Source organism: Lissotriton vulgaris, chromosome 2_1 (genome assembly GCF_964263255.1).
Source record: "Lissotriton vulgaris chromosome 2_1, aLisVul1.2, whole genome shotgun sequence".
Taxonomy (NCBI): Eukaryota; Metazoa; Chordata; class Amphibia; order Caudata; family Salamandridae; genus Lissotriton; species Lissotriton vulgaris.
This window is the reverse complement of record NC_141687.1, coordinates 2,076,503,247-2,076,523,593: the sequence shown is the minus strand read 5'-3', so window position 1 is coordinate 2,076,523,593 and position 20,347 is coordinate 2,076,503,247. Positions and strand designations below refer to the sequence as shown.

The window sequence follows — 20,347 nt, the reverse complement described above, 5'->3', positions numbered from 1 at the left end:
CCATCAATTGTTCTTCAAGGGGGCAATAGAACCGGTACCTCTCTCTCAGAGGGGCAGAGGTTTTTATTCCAGGTTCTTCCTGGTGCGGAAGACGACAGAGACTTGGCGCCCCATTCTAGACCTACGAGAGCTCAACACTTATCTCATCAAACTCTCTTTCAGGATGGTCACTCTCCAGGAAATTCTTCCTCTTTTGAACTCAGGCGACTACTTGGCTTCCCTGGATTTAGAAGATGCATATTTCCACATACCGATACACCCAGCTCACAGACAATATCTACGGTTCAGAGTGGGCAAGAGCCATTTCCAATTCAAGGTGCTTCCGTTTGGCCTTCGGTCTGCACCTCGGGTGTTCACCAAGATGTTGGCACCAGTGGCAGCTTTTCTAAGAACACATTCCCTGGAGGTATTCCCTTACTTGGACGACTGGCTAGTCAAGGCTCCATCTTTCGAGGAAACCTCTCAGGCTGTTTCGACTTGCATTCGGTTGTTCAGACACCTAGGCCTTCAATTAAACAAACGCAAGTCAGTTCTACAACCCTCCAAGACTACACAATTTCAGGGGGCCATTTTGGACACCACATTGTGCACGGCTCGTCCTTCGGAGGACCGCCAACGAAAGTTGACCGTATCAGCTCGCCAACTGTTCCACAAAAAATGCCTGTCAGTCCGTCAATACAAGTCCCTTCTAGGGTCGATGTCATCCTGCATACCATTAATACCGCATTGCAGGCTGCGAATGCGCCCTCTGCAGGAAGAACTAGACAAGCAATGGCGCCAAGCAGACGGGTCATTCACCGACAAGGTGTTGGTGACTTCAACAATGAGAAAGGCATGCGAATGGTGGCTGGTACAAGAAAATATCGCACAAGGTCTGACGTTCAGAATTTCACCATCCCCCCTCATCATAACCACGGATGCCTCTTTGGAAGGCTGGGGAGCGGTGCTCCGCGAACTTCAAGTCAGCGGACACTGGAGCCCGGATCAGCGCCAATGCCATATCAATTTTTTGGAGCTGACGGCCATTCGGTTGGCTTTGCAGGCTTTCCTTCCAAGAGTTCGCAATCATTCAGTGCTGGTCCGGACGGACAATACGACGGCCATGCACTACGTCAACAAGCAAGGGGGAACAAGGTCGCAAACTCTGTCCACAGAAGCTCAGAGGATCTGGGATTATGCGATCCTTCACAAAATCAGTCTGAGAGCCGAACACATGGCAGGCTCGCTCAATGTCAAGGCGGACGCCCTGAGTCGACAGACGGAGGTGACGCACGAAATGGAATTGAATCAGTCCATTCTGGAGAGTGTGTTTTCGGTTTGGGGGACACCTACCATCGACCTGTTTGCCTCTCCGGTGAACACCAAATGCCGGTTTTACGCAAGCAAGGTTCACCATCAGGAGTCCCTAGGGAATGCCCTTTCGATGGCCTGGTACAGTGCATACTTTTATGTTTTTCCTCCGATTCCCCTCATTCCTCGAGTACTCAAGAAAATAAAAGCGGAACCGTGCAAGATGATTCTCATTGCACCAGCGTGGCCCCGGCAATTTTGGTACACGGAGCTCCTGCGGCTCTCCCAGGCACCTCCAATTCACTTACAATCAATTCCGTCCCTGTTGTCCAGGAATCAGGGACAGGTTTACCATCCGGATCCGAACTCGCTCCACTTGACAGCGTGGCTCCTGAACACAGAGAGTTCTGTCATCTGAATCTCTCCCAGGAATGTCGAGACGTTTTGTCACAGGCTCGAGCACCAAGCACAAATAAAACTTACAAGGCAAAATGAAGAAGGTTCTGCCTATGGTGTCAAAGACAAGGTTTCCATCCTAACAAATCTCTGCCTCACCAACTCTTGCCATATATACTATCATTGGCTAAGTCTGGGTTGGCACATTTGTCTGTGAAGGTCCATCTTGCAGCCATTTCAAGGTTTCGGCGTACTTCTTCAGGCCTTCCTTATGGTCCTCTCGGATTGTTAAGCAGTTCTTGAAGGGTTTGTTCCGGATATACCCTCCAGTTCGACCTCCTCCACCGGTTTGGCAGCTCAATCTTGTCCTGGCTCATCTCATGAAACCTCCGTTTGAGCCTGTGCACAAGGCGGACTTGAAGTTCCTCTCTTGGAAACTTGCCCTCCTCTTAGCTCTTACTTCAGCGAGGAGAGTTAGTGAGCTTCAAGCCCTCTCCATAGTGCATCCATTCCTTCAATTCAAAAAGGATGTTCTTATTCTTCGCACCAATCCGAAGTTCATTCTGAAGGTGCCGTCTGAGTTCCACTGGAATGAACCTTTGATTTTAAAGTCTTTCTTTCCACGCCCGTCTACACCTGCGGAACGCACTCTACATTCTTTGGACGTTCAGAGATGCTTGAAATTTTACTTAGAACGAACACGACCCTTTCGGAAATCTTCCCAGTTGTTCGTGTCCTACAGCGTACCAAGGAAGGGATTTCCTTTGGCAAAGAGTGGCATTTCCCACTGGATCTCCAGTGCGATTCAATTTTACCATCAGGAGGCGGGCAAGCCATTGAACAGTACAGTTCGTGCCCATTCTACAAGGTCTGTGGAATCGTCTGTGGCTCTTTTCTCTGGAGTCGCCATTAAGGATATATGCAGGGCAGCAACGTGGAGCAGTACTCATACCTTCACGAGACATTACTGCCTAGAGTCTGCAGGACGAGACGACGAGTCTGTTGGTCAAGCAGTTCTGCGGAATCTTTTTCATTGAGAGGTGAGCTTTCCCTACAATCCCTCCATCCTGGTGAGCACATGTTGTTTGTTTTTTATTACTTTACTATAAGTATTGCTATATGGTTATGTGATGCCATGTTTTTACAAAGTGTGTCTTGGTGATTTACTGCTAGCTACTCTGATACAAAGCATGGGAATCTATGAAAGTTCCAATACTGGGGCAAGAAAACAAGTTACTTACCTGCAACTTTGGTTCCCCGGTATTGGTAACTTTCATAGATTCCCATGCGCCCACCCTCCTCCCCTGGGAAAGCTCGGTCTTTTTACAGAGTTAGTGGCGGTTTGCACAACGGCTACGAAAATCTGAGGCTCTGAGCTCTCTCAGGAAGGTTCTATGGGGTGAGGCTGCTCTGATTGGTCCTGGCAAAAGTTTGGTCTCTTTTACACAAAGAGAGTGATAGGATACAAAATGAGATGAGGCCTAGGCCTGTGTTTCTCTTTTGTTTCTATGATTTTTAAACTACCGAGGCTCCCATTCCGACGACGGGGAATGATACAAAGCATGGGAATCTATGAAAGTTACCAATACTGGGGAACCAAAGTTACAGGTAAGTAACTTGTTTTCTTCACTGCGGTTTGCACGGCGTCTCAGCTCCACAACTCCGCGTCTCTCCCTGCAACTTGCCACCACACTGCTCTCTCTCTCTCTCTCTCGCTCTCTCTCTCTGTCTGTCCGGCGATCCGAAAAGCACGAACTGGAGCGAATTATGTGACAGTACTTTAGGGTACATATTTTTCATTCTGGTTATTCTTTAAGGGCACTTAAGCAATGGTTCCAATTTGCAATACAATCTTCAGTCATACAAATATTAGTCATTTAGTGCATAGTATGTAGTTATGTGTACATCAAATTACTTGAAAAATACAAACTGGGCAATGATTAATTGATATTTATTCTGTCCGTTGGTGAGTTCTGAGTATTTAGACCCCTCACCTCTTTGAATAAGCCTAAGACTGCCCTCCTTTACTACCAAGTGCTGAAAAGGGCATTTGGTGTCATCTTGAGGGACTGCGTAACTTACACCCTAGTACACCAGAAAAAAGCACAATTAGTAGAATTAGAGCCCAGTAGTTTCTGATTGCTGTCTGATCCCACCTCCCCAAAATAGATTTGTCACAGTAGCTACTGGAGGTATGCATGATATTTTAGGTATGATAGGTTGGATATGGTAGGTTAAGTGTCATAAGTATGGTAGATTATGTTTGGTAGGCAGCAATGGTTGGTTAGGTGTGCTTGATTAGGAATAGTAGAATCGAACCTGTAAATAATTGAAAATTTGCATGAAATCATGTTCTAGATGTTTTGTATAAAAAATCATGATATTGTCAACTAGAAGCATAAACGGGTACTGTAATAAATAAAGCACACTTTTCTGGCTTATAAATGGATGGCTTTGTTATATTTGATGCGATAAACTGTTAATGGATGTTGCTTACAATTCACAACAGGAAACACGAAAAATCTAGTCAAGCAGGAGAAGGAAAATAATATTGATAAATAATTTATAAGATTTCTAGTTTGTGTTTTTCCTCAATAATAAAAAACAGTACCCTCGATGAATAGTGTTATATAAACCAGTCAGAAGATGACTATTTGCAGTGTAAGTGGTAATCTTAAAAGGCATACACTGCAAAACATTAGCTAGATACATTTGACAATTGGCCAGTATTTTTGTTGTATCTTTACGAAAGTCTATGCACATGCATGTCTTTACTTAGTAAATAAACCATGGACATCATACAGCATGTTATTATAACTGCGGAGTAAAGGAAATGAACACATAAGTGTGAATAGTTTGTGTCACGTATCTTTGACAGGCTAAGGCATCCAAGAAGTATATCCTTCCGTACCAAACAACATTAAACAATAATGAAACTGTTGTGCCAACAAAGTAAATTCGACTTGGAACACTTACACTCAATTACAAATAACTCATCATGTCACACCCACAGCTTAACAAAAGGCTACTTGATGTCCATCATTAGATATTAATGGGAACATATGTGGCAATGTAACCATTCGAGTAATGCCATTGCCTTGATGGACAGTCCATCTGAGCAATGGCAATTTTCAAAAACACTATAAGCTAATTGATGAATTGGCCCAACCTAAAGCCCCCCCCCCCCCCTCACTCCATACCACTTGCTATTGTACAGTTTTGAAGGATTGATGAACTGTGGTCTTCGAGACAGCTAAAATTGTCTGTAGCCAGACCCAATGATGGTGTCTGGAGCCTAGATATAGAAGTCAGGTTTTGGATGTATTTACAAAGGAAGATCCATTTTAAATCCATTTAGGATAATGCTCTGTAAAAGAGAATTAAATATCATTATATTCTGAGAAGAGATTTATATCATTTAAAATAAAATATCTAAATTGCCTTTGTATGTTGTTTTCTGTTTTAGAAACAATAAAAACCAATCTATCATTGTTAGTGGAGAATCGGGTGCAGGAAAGACAGTATCTGCCAGATATGCTATGAGGTATTTTGCGACAGTCAGTAAATCCAGCAGTAAAGCAAATGTGGAAGACAAAGTACTTGCAACAAATCCAATAACAGAGGTGAGTTATTTTGTTTTATAACTGTGGTACACAAAGAAAATAGCAAAGGAATTAAATGCCGGGGCATGATTTCTGCCCTCAAGGGAACCAACAGTGCAAATAGAGTGGATTTAATCAAGAAGATGAAGGTGGTATTGCCGCGGTGTGGACATGGTTTAGGGAAAAATGTAAGGTTGTAGAGAATTCAGACATTTTAACCACCACAGGCTCAGTATTTCAGCATGCAAGCCATCATGCCGGTTGCAAGGCATCATAGTGGTTGGAAGAGAGGTACTTTTGGAAAAGCACAAAAATGCATGGAACATACTGAGGAGAAGATACAAAAGGCAGAGAAATCTCCTTAAACCACAAACCAAGTAGAGCCATTCCAGGTATGTTAGCAAAAGCAGTAATGATTATTTTGATTTTCCTGTTTCCATTATTGACTCTAACATTGACTCTTTTCTCAAGTGTAGTTGCAGACAAAGTTATTTACTGATAACTGTGACGACCTCTGTCTCAGCCATATGTTTATGTTGCTGCTGATATGATACATACCCCTTTCATACCGAAAGGCCTCTGATAACATGTCAAGTTGATTGTGCTTTCTCCTAGGCAGAAAAATAATTGTTCTTCTAAATTTATCTATAACCGTAAGATTAGCAATTAAGGTTTGGACATGGGTACAAAAGAATTTGACTTTTCTTTAAAAGATCATTTTTTAGCAGAATCGGACATTTCTGTCTACGTTGGAAACCGATATTTCCCAACTCGCCCCCCTTTTCTGTTCACAATAAAAAAGACCTAGCCTTGAATGTGACAGAAAATAAGTTACACCTTCATAAGTTCACCAAGTTATTAGAGCGGATGTCATGTGCAAGAACCTGCTTTTACGAGAGAAGGTCTGTTTACAACGGGTAGAACCAAAATCAGAAATATATAATTTTTAAAAAAAATAGATTATCTTGAATGTAAAATCGCTGGAGAAGGACACATTAAAAGGTTATTTACCTTCATAAGCTTCACCATAAAACTTAGCACTCATAACCCAAGAAATACGGTAAATAAGTGTCTCTTTTTGGAATCCGATTTAATTTGACCTTGATCTGTAAAGCCACTCTTCTGAATGCATATTTATACACAAGATATACAACCTTAAAATGCACATAAGCTGACAGTGGGAACCAATCTCAGGCATTTAGTGTAGAGATTGTAAATATTTGGACTGCCATGTTCTACATTACTTCTGTGTATGAAATAGCTTTAATGACACCCCTAGTTAAGGAAATGTACAGTAATCCATTACTAGCCTTTTGTAAGCTCCAATCACCACATTCCTATATAAAAGTATATAAAAGTATAATGAGTTGAAAAAATATTTTTCTGAAAATTGCATCTCTTAACTTCAAGAAAGATTTAGGAAATTAGAGGGAAGCTGTCATTCCAAATTATTCCCACTTTTTAGACTTTGTTACTAGGGACTATTGCCAATCTATCAGTGAGGTCATGGTGCCCCGGAGACTATTCCTGCAAATTATGGCATAATACACATTAGCTCATTAAAATGAGCTTTTAAATCTTGTTTCATTTCATCTAAGAATGTTTGTTGACAACCACAGCTGGAGGATTTTTAGGTACCTGTGTCTCACCAGCTGAACAATGTGCAGATGGAGTGTACCTTTTTAATACCAGCAGGAGCTGGTTGTAATACAGTTACAACCCAGGGATCGTTTTAAGAAGGGGGCGGTAAAATGGAGAAATGAGAGACGTTGAGTAAGAGCGCTGAAGGTCACTATCTTTGTTTATTTTACAAAAGACCATAAAAAAAAAATATATGAAAGTCAGTATCAGGGCTGTTCTTTTGGGTTTAGAGTCCTGTTTCTTTCAGGTCTTTCCCTGGCTGGCAGGTACTCTTCCGGTACTTCAGCTCCCCGGGAGCGATGGTAGAGGTATGAAAATAAGAAGAAAGAAAAAAATATATATATTTGGGGTGAGTCGCGGGAGGATACTGGCGTTCTCGGTGGGGAATGGGAGTGAAGGGAGAAGTCACCTCTACTGGCACCGTGTGAGCTCTGACGTGACCTCTCTCCTCCCCTTAGATAGAGTCTTTTTCCCTCCTGTGCTCTGCAAGTCCATTTAGTATTGTCCGTACCTTGCTAAGCCACCCTCCTCCAGGGGGGTGGCTGGGTGAAGCGTGTTCCTGCTGCCCTCCCGGCTTTAGGGCTCCGTCAGTCAGAGCGGTTCTCGCCTCAGTCTTCTCCTCCGTTCCTGCTCCACTTACTCCGGACGCTGTTCTCTCCGTCAGAGTGGTCCTCGCTTCGGCCTTCTCCTCTGGTCCTGTTCCGCTTGCACCAGCCGTTGTTCTGCCTTAGTCGGTCCTTGGTACCCACGCCACGGTCTCCCTTACACAGGGCACAAGTCCTAAATAAAGAAGTGGGGGGACGCTCAGAGACAGGAAGTGATGTCACGACAGGAAGTGACGTCACGGAAGGTAAAAACCTAGGAGGGGGACGCTCAAATACGTGAAGTGACGTCATGACCGGAAGTGACGTCACGAAAGGTAAAAACCCTAGAAGTGGCTACCAGTGTGCGAAATGATAGCGCCACCAACACTGTTTAGTTCAAAACCCGCAATCCCAACCCCTGAAGTGCGGGGCTAGTTGTGCCCCTAATAGTACACACACCTGCTTGGGTTTGCTTCTCCGGGGCAAAAGTTCTAACGTTAGCTACATATAGTAGAAGGATACGAGCACTCGGATGCCAAGAAGTAACCCCTCCCGCAGACTGTGAAAGGATATGCTGTGGCTCTGCAGGATGGCTCTGCCGGAAGACCTGAGGGCGTCCACCACCCGGTTGGGCGTTGTAATCTCATCACTTAAAAAGGCAAATGCCCCTTTTGCGTGCCTGCTTCTGGTAGCTGTTTGGGGCTTATTTCTGCACGCTTATCTTGCACGCAGGCTTTAAGAATCTGACCTAAAACGTGTCCTGTGCGCAAAGCAAGAAAAACACTTCCTCGTGAAAATATCTTCCCAAACATACATTTAAGTGGAACAAAAAACAGAACACTTTTAACAAATGAAAGCGCTTAAACCCTTAAATGAAGGCGTACCTATTCCTGTACCACGAAACTTAAAAGAGCTGTCTCCTAGGTGATTGCTTGTCAGCTACTTACAAAGATTATCAGTGAACTCATGCTGATGATATCTGTTGCCCATTAGCCATCATTTGCCGGTAACATCAGTACTTCCGGGTCTCAAGACAGCCAATACCATGCCGCAACATAAGGAAAGAGAAAGGGAAAGGGCTCGCAATATGTAAATACAGCCGTAATACGCAACATGACGTTAGATCGGGGCATCGTAGGCAGCTGGGCCAATCCCAGTGCACTGTACAGAATTTTAAATGCTTATTGACTGTCGAGTCCGCGCGTGCCTTTGTTGTTTGTAAACATTATCTGAGCCGACTTCCACTACTTGGCGGGTGCTATGCAGGGGCACAAAATTTTAATTAGGAGTCAGCTGCCTACACGTGCAACGCCGGGCTGCTGAATACCAAGGCCAGTGCAGGCAGGCTTCAGCTTGCATCCTGATTAGAGACAGACTGTCTTGGGAGATCGACGAGGCGGCCGGCCGTGAGGGCGAATACCGCTATAATTTAAAGCCCAGCTTTTGCGCAGGGGGGACGGCGTCCACCCGGTAAAAGCCCTTAAAATAAGTGGTGGGACGCCGTCCACCCGCGTGGTACCCCGACTCGAGCCCTGCCCTTACACCTGTGAGCTCCGCTTTGCCGCCATGAAGGTAGGACGGTCCTCCTATGTTTGCCGGGTGCTCCTCCAATAGGTTGCCTGCTGGTGACGTCATCAGCCACTACCCCTGGCGTTCCTTCTGAGTTTGTTTCTTAAAGGGCTCCTGAGTTTCCTGTATAGAGGATAACATGAGAGGTATGAGAGGCTTGCTAGTATCGAAGGGTAATAGAGTCTGAAGTTCGTCATCGGACTTGTGACAAATACATATTAAACAGGATCAGTGAACTTCGAAGATCAAGAAATACCCATAAGAAAGGATCACTCCTGTTCAAAGACAAATTATATTGTTATATTCTGTTTAAATATTTAAGAAGCATATAATCCAGTCAGTCCCAAACCATCTGGTTGGCAATAACCTGTTCCTTTTACCACAAATCAATGTCATCACATCTAAAGCTCTTCCAGTTTTCTAAGATGTTTCTTTAAAGTGTAGGGTCCTAAAATACTCTAAATCTTGTTTGACATAAAAGTCACTGACCCAGCAAAGAGAACATATTTTCCAATCCAGGTTTACAACTCAAAAATTGCACAAGGTCTGCCATTTGGAAGGGAAGAAATTGACTTGAGGCACAACCAAAGGCGCTTTCTGTATGACATACAACTAATTTGTTATTTGTTAAAATATTATTCTGGAAGATAATTGTGCGTTTATTTTGAAATCTTAAGGTCCAGTAAATATTTTATAATACATTCTCTGACAAAAATAAAAATGCAAACATGAGTTCAAAGGCTTCAGTTAGACACATTAAAGTAAAACTAACAGCAACATATCACCTACATTATTTTATAGGCTATTGGAAATGCCAAAACCACAAGGAATGACAACAGCAGTCGATTTGGAAAATATATGGAGATCAGTTTTGACAAGCGGTACCAAATTATTGGTGCGAACATGCGAACTTACCTTCTCGAGAAATCCAGAGTTGTTTTTCAAGTAAGTTAAACTGTATCGTCTAACATTGTAATAAGCATGAAAGATGTAGTACGGGCCTATTGAACAGTTGAGAAATTAAAATAAATTGTTCCTATTTCTGCTCGCATATTGTAGCAAGATTGGATAAAGGCTGTGGATATACCACGGTCAAAAACTATGTAAGACTCAGACTTAGAAGACCGCTCTGACCAACTGTCAATGGAGTGAGGTGCATGGTTTGTCATAGTCACACGTTTTAACCATATGCAAATCGCCTTAGTCCTCTACCCGCAGGAAAAGTCCAGTGCAAGCTACCAGGACACGTTTGCTCTGAATAAGAACATAAACAACCCCAGATTAATTTTAGCCTTGTTGGGCCTCATCAGGAAAGGTGCAAATTCAGTTCTTCCTCACAGTGAGCTGTGGAGCACAGGTCTGGGAATAAATGCGGCATGTAGGTTATCACACTGGAAAAAACAGAAGCGAAGGGTGGACTGCTTGACCTAATCTCAGCCAATGGCAATTACTCTGGGCTGCATTCTTGTCCACCAATTTTTGCACAAATGTCCAGCCTGAACAGCCAGGTAATATTCCCTCTGAAAGGGACCATAAGTAATCCCAAACAGGTTTCAGCCAATGAAATCTTTGTTCAAAACAGTCTGTAAAAGGAATCTCCATAGGTAATGCTGTGCTTTTTTGCACCAATTCTTTATTGAGATTTTCAATATAAAATAATAGAGTGCAGATGTGTAATTAAAAGAAATGGACCTCAATTGGGTAGAAACAACAGCTATGTAAAAGGAATAATTGAGCACCAACCAACGTCCACAATTGTTGTTTCTTTTGAAATTCTTTTGTTTGATTTTAGCAAAATACACATAATTTTCACATTCTGTTGCTAGCAGTATTGGTTAATGCACTCAATATATTTCAATACCATCTTTGGTGATGTCACGAGGATGTTAAATAATTGATACACTGTTCTAGGGCAGGGTCGATGCTTTGAAAAAAAAGTTTTAATTTATTTTCATGATAAAACACAGTAGTACACACACAATTCGTTTGTTGTTATATTGGCTTGTACGTAAATGAAAAAGACACACAATTGATGGACGGAATGCAGAACAAATCAAAACATTCACCCCCAGTCAAGAGATCTGGGTTAAATCCATCATTCTTTTGCTCACCATGCCACTCCAGTGTCTTCACACTCACATACCAGGACTTCAACCTTGGGGGAACCCCTCTCCCTGCACCTCTCATCTAGAGTCAGTAGAGTGTCTCTCCCACCACTAGGACCATAAACCCTTGCGTCACTTTCCCTATTGTCCTCAGGGACACTGCACACCACTGGAGCTCCCTCATGTCCTTGAACCTCCTGGTGTATGTTAACCCCCTCCTTCAAGTCAGGCGCCACATCTCTGGGTGTGTGTACTACTCCCTCAGCACTGGATATCGCAATTTTGCTGCCACCATCTGAGCTGGATTCCACCTCCAACTCAGCAAAGCTCACTTCCTGAGCTACCCAAATTTCTTCTTCTTGGGCTAAGGCCCTGTTGGCCTCATCAAGCTTTCTCAGCTCTTCATCAATCTTTCTCATTCTCAACTCATGCTCCTCTAGGGCCAATTTCCTATTCTCCCAACTTCCCAACCAACTTGAGCTTGGCCAGCTCCATTTTGTGCATCCTATTTGTCTGCCTGTCCTCCAACTCCTCTGGGGACAGACCTTTGGCAGAAACACTGCTACCTACTTGGGAAATTGCTCTCCTCCCCCCTGGCCCTATGATCCTTCCAGCTGCTCCTCTGCCCCCTCCTCATTCTCAGGGGTATTCCTTGCTTTGACCCAGGCCCTCAGCACCTTTTGGAGCTCATCCTTCTTGGAGAGACCGGTCATTGTAACTTTAAATCTCCTGCAGAAGTGCTTTAGCTGTCTCACATTATATAATTCCAGTTTCTCCTCAAAATCCCAATCAATAGATGTGATGGATGCTGTTTTACTCATGGTGGCTTAGCTTGGCAGTTCTTGGCAAAAATAGAAAATCCCAGGAAAACAATCTACCAAAAGTATGTGGTTGCGTTTGGACTGCACTCACTAGTAGTGTTCTCCAATCACTGCATATGAGTCTCAAATGCAAGTCAAGAATCCTCACCGCTGACCACCAATGTTAGATTTGGGGGTCTCTAGGCGGCATAGGTAGGTACCTGTGACAAATAGGAACCCTTGCGTCTAGTCAGGGTAAGGCGGTACACTCCTAAAATAACCCCTGCTCACCCCCTTGGTAGCTTGGCACGAGCAGACAGGCTTATCTCAGAGGCAGTGTGTAAAGCATTTGTGAACACATACGGTAATCAAGTGTCAATACTACAGATGGACACCACACAATTTGTATATTAAAAATAAATATTCTTTTATATAGATTTAACACAACTAAACTACAATCTTGGTCCAAAGACAAAGGGATCCTTTCTAAATTACAGTACGGCTTCAAAACTGGAGTTGGCACTGTAGAGCAGGGTTTAAATTTGAATTTAATAATAAATAAGTACATTAGCAAGAAACAAGGGAACCTCTTCCTTACTTTTGTCGATTTATCCTCGGCTTTTGACTGCCTCGATCATGCGGTGCTGTGGAAAACTCTGACAAAGCTGGGTATAGATAAAAATATCCTATATTTTATACAGGAATTATACAGAGATGCGGGTGCAGCGGTTAGATATGGTAAAAATGGCGAGCGAACAAAAAAATTCCCTATAGCGAAGGGCGTCCGACAGGGCTGCATCCTTGCGCCATTTCTTTTTAATCTATACATCAACGAGATAGCAGACGTTTTAAATGATCTTAGAGTTGACTACCCTAAAATAAATGGCACCCCAGTATCTTTATTATTGTATGCTGACGATGCTGTGATTATGGCTCGTACACAGCTAGGTCTTCAGAAAGCCATAACAGGTTTCTCATCTTTTATGTCCTCAAGAGGCTTAAAAATAAATGAGGGGAAAACATTTACAATGTCATGCTCCCTGCGGAAAAACACACCAGACTGCAAAACCTTTGTAAACACCAGTAAGATAGCGATGACCAAAACCTTTTCCTATTTAGGAATTACATTTAATAATAAGGGAACATGGTCACCAGCAATAACCTCGAGGAATTTAGCTTTTGCCCGTACAATAGGCGCTCTTAAACACTTTGCTAAGAGACTGGGCAAGAAACCTGTGAACATATTATTGAAGATATATGCTGCTAAATGCGTGTCTACCGCCGTATATGGGGCGGGAATATGGGGCATAGCAGATAGCACACAGATCCAAACAGTGGAAAATGCTTTCTTTAGATACCTACTCTCAGTCCCTCGCTCTACGTCTACTACTGTGTGCCACAACGAACTGGACAGAGTACATATCACAGATTTGATAAAAATAGCACCTGTAATGCTGTGGTTTAAGATTTGGACATGCGAGGATACAGGGTTCAACAGGGAAGTAATCAATGATTGTCTAAACTACTCTGAGTCCACCAAACAACCATGGCTAGCTTATGTGAAAAAGTTCTGTCTCTCTATTGGTAAACCAGATCTTTATTCAAACCCCACAACATGCTCACTAATATCAAAAAAATCTTTAAAAACGGCATGTTTAGATTTACTGGCGGAACGAAGATGGTATTTAGACGGGCACAAGTCCACCATAGTAGCTCATCGTAATATCTTACATGGCCCGGGTATCCATGCCTATTTAGCACCAATTTATTCGTGCTACCATAGAATGCTCCTGACCCGAATGAGGACGGAGTCGTTCTATAGGCTTGTATCTTTCCCTATTACAAACATCTGGTCTGTAAACATGGAAAATTGCCCGTGTGATGACTTATCTAGACAGTCAAACCTACACTGTATATTCTTTTGTAAATACTATGAGTGGGGGAGAAAAAGATATCTGTTACCATTGTTAAAGTTATGGGGTGTAAGAACCTGTAAAGCTGCACTGTTTAGATTATACATGCTGCAGGATGAAGTTACCATAGTGACAGCGATAAAATTCCTGGCATTTATTGTAAAATGCAGGGGCTCTATGGGAAACGCATAGGACTTCTTGGATAAACATAAAACTGAAAATTCGTATTATAATGTTCCTTATAAACACCGAATAATACGTATACAGCAGTAGACTGTATGAATTCCAAGAGTCTTGTAAATGAATTTTAGAATTGTTATACATTCACATTTCAATGAACTTGTTCTATTTTATCCTTTTTATCCTGATGATATTTTATATTGTAAGAAATTTTGTATATGAGAAAAGATGTCTAGTCTGTTTTTTGTCTCGTATTTGTATGTTATGCTTTTATGGTTTTTTGTCAAAATACCGAATAAAGCTATTTTTTTGAATTGAACACAAGGACACAAATGACAAAAATCCACAAAACTGTACTTAAAATGGTAGAATTAGCTTAGTTCTCTTTAGAGCTTAAAATGCAACACTTTGAGTCAATGTACTTTAAGATGCGTAACGCTTCTACAATGAAAATGTTGCAGAGATGGTGATGCAATAGTTCCTTACACGCAAAGACCGTGATGCGTTGAAGATCCAGTGCAAATAAACAAAGATGGCGTATTCTTCCTGATGCAACACGCTCCTCCGCTGTTGCGAGATGTCTTGACTCGATGCCACAACTGCAGCTGCGACACCCTTGTACAGCGATGCGACAACAGTGGCTTTGGCTGCGACACTCTTCTCCGACGATGCAAGATGCTCACACTTGATGCAACAATGCAGGACGACACCCTTGTTCAGTGATGCGACGACAGCGGCTGTTACGGCAGCACGCTTCTCCATGGATTCGAGGCGCTTCTGCTGTGCAATGCGACAGCTACAGCGGCGAAACCCTTGCTCAGTGATGCGACGGCAGTGGGTGCGATGGCGACACGCTTCTTCGATGTTGCGAGAGTTTCCTGTGATGAGGTGCAATGCAACAGCTACAGCAGTGACATCCTTGTTCAGTGATGCGGCGACGGCGACACACTTCTTCTTCGTGAGTTGCGCTTCCAGCCCCTTGCGACACGCAGTCCCTCAGAAGGCCCAAAACAGCTGCAGGCACTTCCAAAGAACTCTTGGAGAGCTGGTGGTTTAAGTCTGTTGTCCCTGAGACTTTAGCAGGAGGCACGCTCTTCTCTCAAGCCCTTGAAGATCCTTTACAAGTTGAATAAAGCACACAAAGTTCCTTTCTCCTTTCTTTGGCAGTCAGGCAAACACTGCAGGCCAATCCCCAAGCAGCACTTCAGCTTAGGGATAGTCTCTCCTCAGTCTCTCTGGTTCCACTCCTCAGCAAAGGTTTCTTCTTGTTGTCCAAAAGTGATCTAAAGTTCTGGGGTCTTGTTCCCCCTTTTTATACACAGTTTCTCTTTGTTTCCTGAAGACAGAGAGGCCTTTGCCTAGTCCAAACCAGTTCTACTCAGTCCTGGATCACTATGTTTACATGACTCCTTCTTTCCTTTCACAGTGCAGGGCAGGGACATCAGACGCACCACAGGGGGTGGAGCCAGCATTGTGGAAGGCAGGCACAGCCCTATTCAGGTCCCAGGTGCAACTCCTCCCACCCATCTACATGTAGATCTCTCTATTCAAACACAGAATGTTAAAACCAACTTTACTAAAAGATGTATTTTATCATTCTGAGTTCAGGCATACTAAACTCGAAATTCTACCTAGTTCCCTGAGTCAGTTAGGGTTATAAAATGTAATAATCTAACTGCCTATTCTGGCCTATGGGGAATAGGTAGCCCTGCAATAGTGAAAAAAGAAAATGGCTGTAATTCACTATTAAGAAATGCCACACACATCAGGGCTTGTCCTACCTTATACTTGCAATGCACCCTGCCCTTGGGATGAACCATAGGGGTGTCTGATATGAAGAAAAGGGAAGGTTTAGGGACTGGCAAGTGGGTGCACTTGCCCAGTCAGTATGGCAGTACCAGACTTCACACAGGCTCTGCAATGGCAGAACTTAGACACACTTTTACAGGCTGCTTCTGTGGGTGGCCAACCAGTGCTGCAAGCCCACCAGCAGCTTTGGTTTACAAGCCCTGGGCACACGCAGTGCACTGTACTAGGGTCTGACAAGTAAACCAAATCATCCAATCATGGAATCACTAATCCATACATCAATTTTACAACTGGGAGAGCATATGCACTTTAGCACTGCTCCACAGTGGTAAAGTGCCCAGAGTCATAAAACTAACAAAAACAAGTCAGACAAAATACAGGAGGAAGGCAAACATTTCAGGGATGACCCTGCAAAAAGGGCCAAGTCTAACAGGGGCCATGTACCCTTGTTTTATGGCCAGATGGGGCTTGAAGAGTGGTGGTTGAAACCAACATATCACATATTGAGCCTGTGCGCATAAAAAGTATTGCTCCAAGTACGGTGCTATGAAGCCTCCTCGCGAGAAAGGCTGTGCGAGTGTAGCCCAGCACACTCTGGGTTGCCTGCCTCCCCATGCCAGTTTGACAAGCTGAGTTTGAAGAGCATTGAAACAAGGGTGACCAGGGTGATATGGTATGTTGAGTAATAAATAGAGTAATTTAGGCAATATTACTATTTTTGCTAATGAGATCCTCCCTGCCTGTGATAATGGCAACGAGATACAGCAAGTTATTGAGTTCTTAATCGAGGTGATGGCAATGCCGTAGTCCGTCCATAGCCTCTTTTCCCTGTCCCTGGAGATCACTACTCCTAAATATTTTTTTTTTTAATCGCATCAGTGGATAATCCAGGGACAATTTAGGGGTGTTGGGGGTGAGGGGAACACCTGGGATTTGCTTCAGTTAATGTTTACGCCTGACATTTCGCTAAATCGAATGAACTTTCTAAGTATGGGGTTCATGCTGGTTTGTGGATTCCGAATGTAGAAAGTAATATCGTTGGTGTCTAATGACAGTAATATATGCCAGGAAGTATAACTTATCACGTATTCTCTATAGTGTTGTCGGACCTTAGCCACGAGAGGCTCAATTGCAAATGCAAATAGCAGGGGTAAAAAGGGGAGTCCTTGCCTAGTGCCCCATGAGATGGGGAAGGAGTTGGAGTGCTGTCCATTGATCTGCACTGTGGTGTGTGACTGCCTGTAGAGTATTGCGATCTATGATAAGAAGGGCAAAGGGCAAAGGAAGACCCATTGTTCGCAAAACAGCAAATTTATAATCCCACTCTAGCGAATCAAAGGCTTTGGTGGCATCCAAAAAGACTGCCACTTCTGCCAGTTCATGATTAATATCCTGCAATAGTACAAATATAGTGCACAAATTATGAGAAGTGGCTCTCAGGTATGAAGCCCACCTAGTCAGGCAGAACTACTCCTTCCATAGCAAGCTCAGCCGATTGGCCAATACTTTAGCTGGTATTTTTGCATCGCAGTTAAGGGACAGGGGCCAGTAGGCCTCGCATGATGTAGCATCTTTTCCCAGATTGAAGAGTGAGATAATCGTCGCTTCACACATAGTCAGTGGAAGAGTGCCCATTTGTTTTGCTTCCTTTTAGACTTTATTGCAGATGGGAACTAACGTTCCAGCGTAACACTTGTAGAAGTCGGTCGACAGCTCATCAGGGCCTGGGGCCTTACCGGAGCATAATTGCATTATGGCCGTGTGGAGTCTGTTGATAAAGTCTCTCTTTGGGCATCACTGACCAGCCTAGGGCAATGTCTTCGAAGTAGGATGCCACGTCAATTTGACACATTCTGTGTGTGTCATAGGGGTTTTAATAGTATTCTGTGAAAGTACTAAATATAGCTTTAGAATCTTTTTGTAAGGTGCCTGCTGTGTCCACCACCCCGAAAATATCATTGGAGAATCTAGGAACCTCAGCCAGCACTTTCCCTGGTCGCTCCCCTTCCCAAATCTGCAGGCTCGAAGTTACCTAGAGCGGAAGAGAGATTCTCATTCCGCCGTGGCTAGATATTCTGCTGTAAACTTGCGAGGTTGCACCTGCCTCTGAGCATTTGGGGCATCTGTGATGTGAGTCTCTGTTTCCTTGATGGCATTTTTCAGTTTCTGTAGTGATCCCCTAATGTTCCGCAGTATCCGCCCCCCCATTTTGCGATACACATTCCTCCTATGGAAGCTTTGAAAGCCTCCCAGACACAAGCTAAAGTTGGGACTGTATCTAAGTTTCTGGGGAAAAAGTAATGTTTTTCCTGCCCTATGTCTTTCTGGAAGCTATCACCTAACAATGCAGTGGCCTGAGCCTCCATGATTGGTACAGGGCAGTGATTCCCGGAGGGTACAGTTTTATCAACACCGGGGAATGATCGGAGTATGTCCATGTGAGGTTCTTTGCTTCTCACAGCCAAGTGCCCAGTCCCCGCAAGAGTATACAATGTGTGTGGTGCAGGGTCCTCTAGGCATCAAATAATTGCTAATCAGTCATGATATCTGCCAAGTGCTTTCCCACTTAGGTCCACAGGCCTGGGGTGCCATGTGAGCGATCCGTGCTTGGATTCAATGTGACATTAAAATTACCTCCCCCATATTAAATGTGTGGATCCAATGTCCAGTGTGAGACTCCAAAGAAGGTAGCATCATCTACATTTTGGGAATAGCAGGTGACAGAGTGCTCAGCTATTCGTACCCATATTACACAACCGCATCCCTGTGGGTCTTGGGAGGATCCAGTTGGGCGGTATTGTACATTAGATTTAATCAAAATGGCAGTTCCCCTGGCATATGCTGAGGATGAAACAAAAAATCTATGGGCTGCCCATTTCCCAGCAAAGGTGGGCGATGTTGTGGGATCAAGGTGTGTTTCTTGCAACTTTGCTATATGGATATTATGTCTATCTAGGTAGCCAAGTATAAGTCTAAATTTGCGAGGGTCAATCAGACTGCACACGTTCCACATCAGAAGATTGTAGGCTGGCGTTGGGCTTAAGTGCGCCCATGTGTCCACTTATTTGGTGATGTCCGTGTAGTGTTTGTGTGTTTCTTAAAGAAGTTAATCTGATGTTTTTGGACAATCATGCATTTACATATCTGTGAAAAACAAGAAGACAGAGGTTGACTGTGGGGAGGGAGGGGAAAGTAGAAGGGGATATTGTGAGGAGCAAAATAAGATAAATGCCAGAGTAGATAGAGGAGAAACAAGAGAATATCAACTCAAACCATAACATTGTCTAGGGAATTCCCGCTGGGTGTATATGTCAGAGAGCCAGGCAGTTCACCTCATTTCTACGAGAGTGCCTAGGAGCAGACAGGAGGTTGGCATCAGTTTTGTTTTTAGCAATGCTTTGGTAGGAGAAGAGGCGAAGAGTAAAGGAGGCAAGATGTGACATTCTGAACAGTTATACCAGGTGATATCCCTCTGGTGATGAAGGATCGTTGAATGGTGAGGGATGAAGAACTTAATGGCGCAGAGACTATGGCAATCTACCCTACCCCACCTCTTATAGCTGAGATGGCGCTCTTGGGTTGTGTTCAGCCCCTCCAGTTTGTGGTGTGTGGTGGGTTATTTTTTCAAAAAGTCCTGAGCCTGTTGAAGAGCACAGAAGATCTGTGCCTTTTCTTGATAGGAGATGCAGAGTCTTGCCGGGTACAATATAGCGTTAGGCATGTTGGCTTGCTGGAGCTTACGTTCCACAAAGACAAACTTTGAATGTGCTTCTTGCACTATCATCGTAAAATCAAGATAGATGGAGACACAGTTGTCCTCATAGACTAAGTCATGCTTTTTCCTTGACAGTCGCAGAGTTGCATCCTGATCTTTTTAATTGAGCAGGTGAGCAATTATAGGCCTAGGAGAGGCACCTAGAGGGGGCCTGGTGGGTAGTGACCAGTTCTTCTCACCACTAATGGAGAGGGATGTGGCCTAAACAGATATACCAACATGTGCCCGGTTGCTGTATGTTGAGGGATTGCTAGAATTCAAATGGTATTTCTACACGACTGCACCTCCAAATGTTCATTTTTTGAAGAGATGACATTCAGGAGCTGCTCCATACTTTGCATACGCTATCCTCCCATTGAGGACTCATCCTCCAGGGTCAATATTCTGTGCTCAGCCTCACTTATTGGACCGTCGTGTTTCTCTAGGTGCTGCGTGATAAAATCCATACTCATGGAGTCATTTTAGCCTCAATGGATGTGAGGCTTTGGTGCATGGTCAGCAAGAGGGATTTCATGTCTGTGTCTTCCAGCTGTGTTACCAATTGATGTCCATCTGACATATTGGGTTGTATATCCCCAGCTGGGGTTCGCAAAGACATTCGTGGCTCGAAGGGCAGTTTACCTTGCCTACCCTCAGTCCTGCCTATTGTCACAGCTGAGTCGTGTTAGCAGGAGGGGAGCAAG

General features: G+C 43.7%; 1 protein-coding gene across 2 annotated transcripts in view; it reads left to right on the top strand.

Moving 5' to 3' along the window:
* Positions 1-20,347, top strand: part of MYO5C (myosin VC) — a 971,652-nt gene that overhangs the window by 247,117 nt on the left and 704,188 nt on the right. For both annotated transcript variants that reach the window (XM_086958305.1, XM_086958306.1), the window contains exons 5-6: positions 5,153-5,309; positions 9,884-10,027. In XM_086958305.1, the coding sequence (XP_086814431.1) occupies positions 5,153-5,309; positions 9,884-10,027 (301 nt within the window). The remainder of the gene's footprint in view (positions 1-5,152; positions 5,310-9,883; positions 10,028-20,347) is intronic.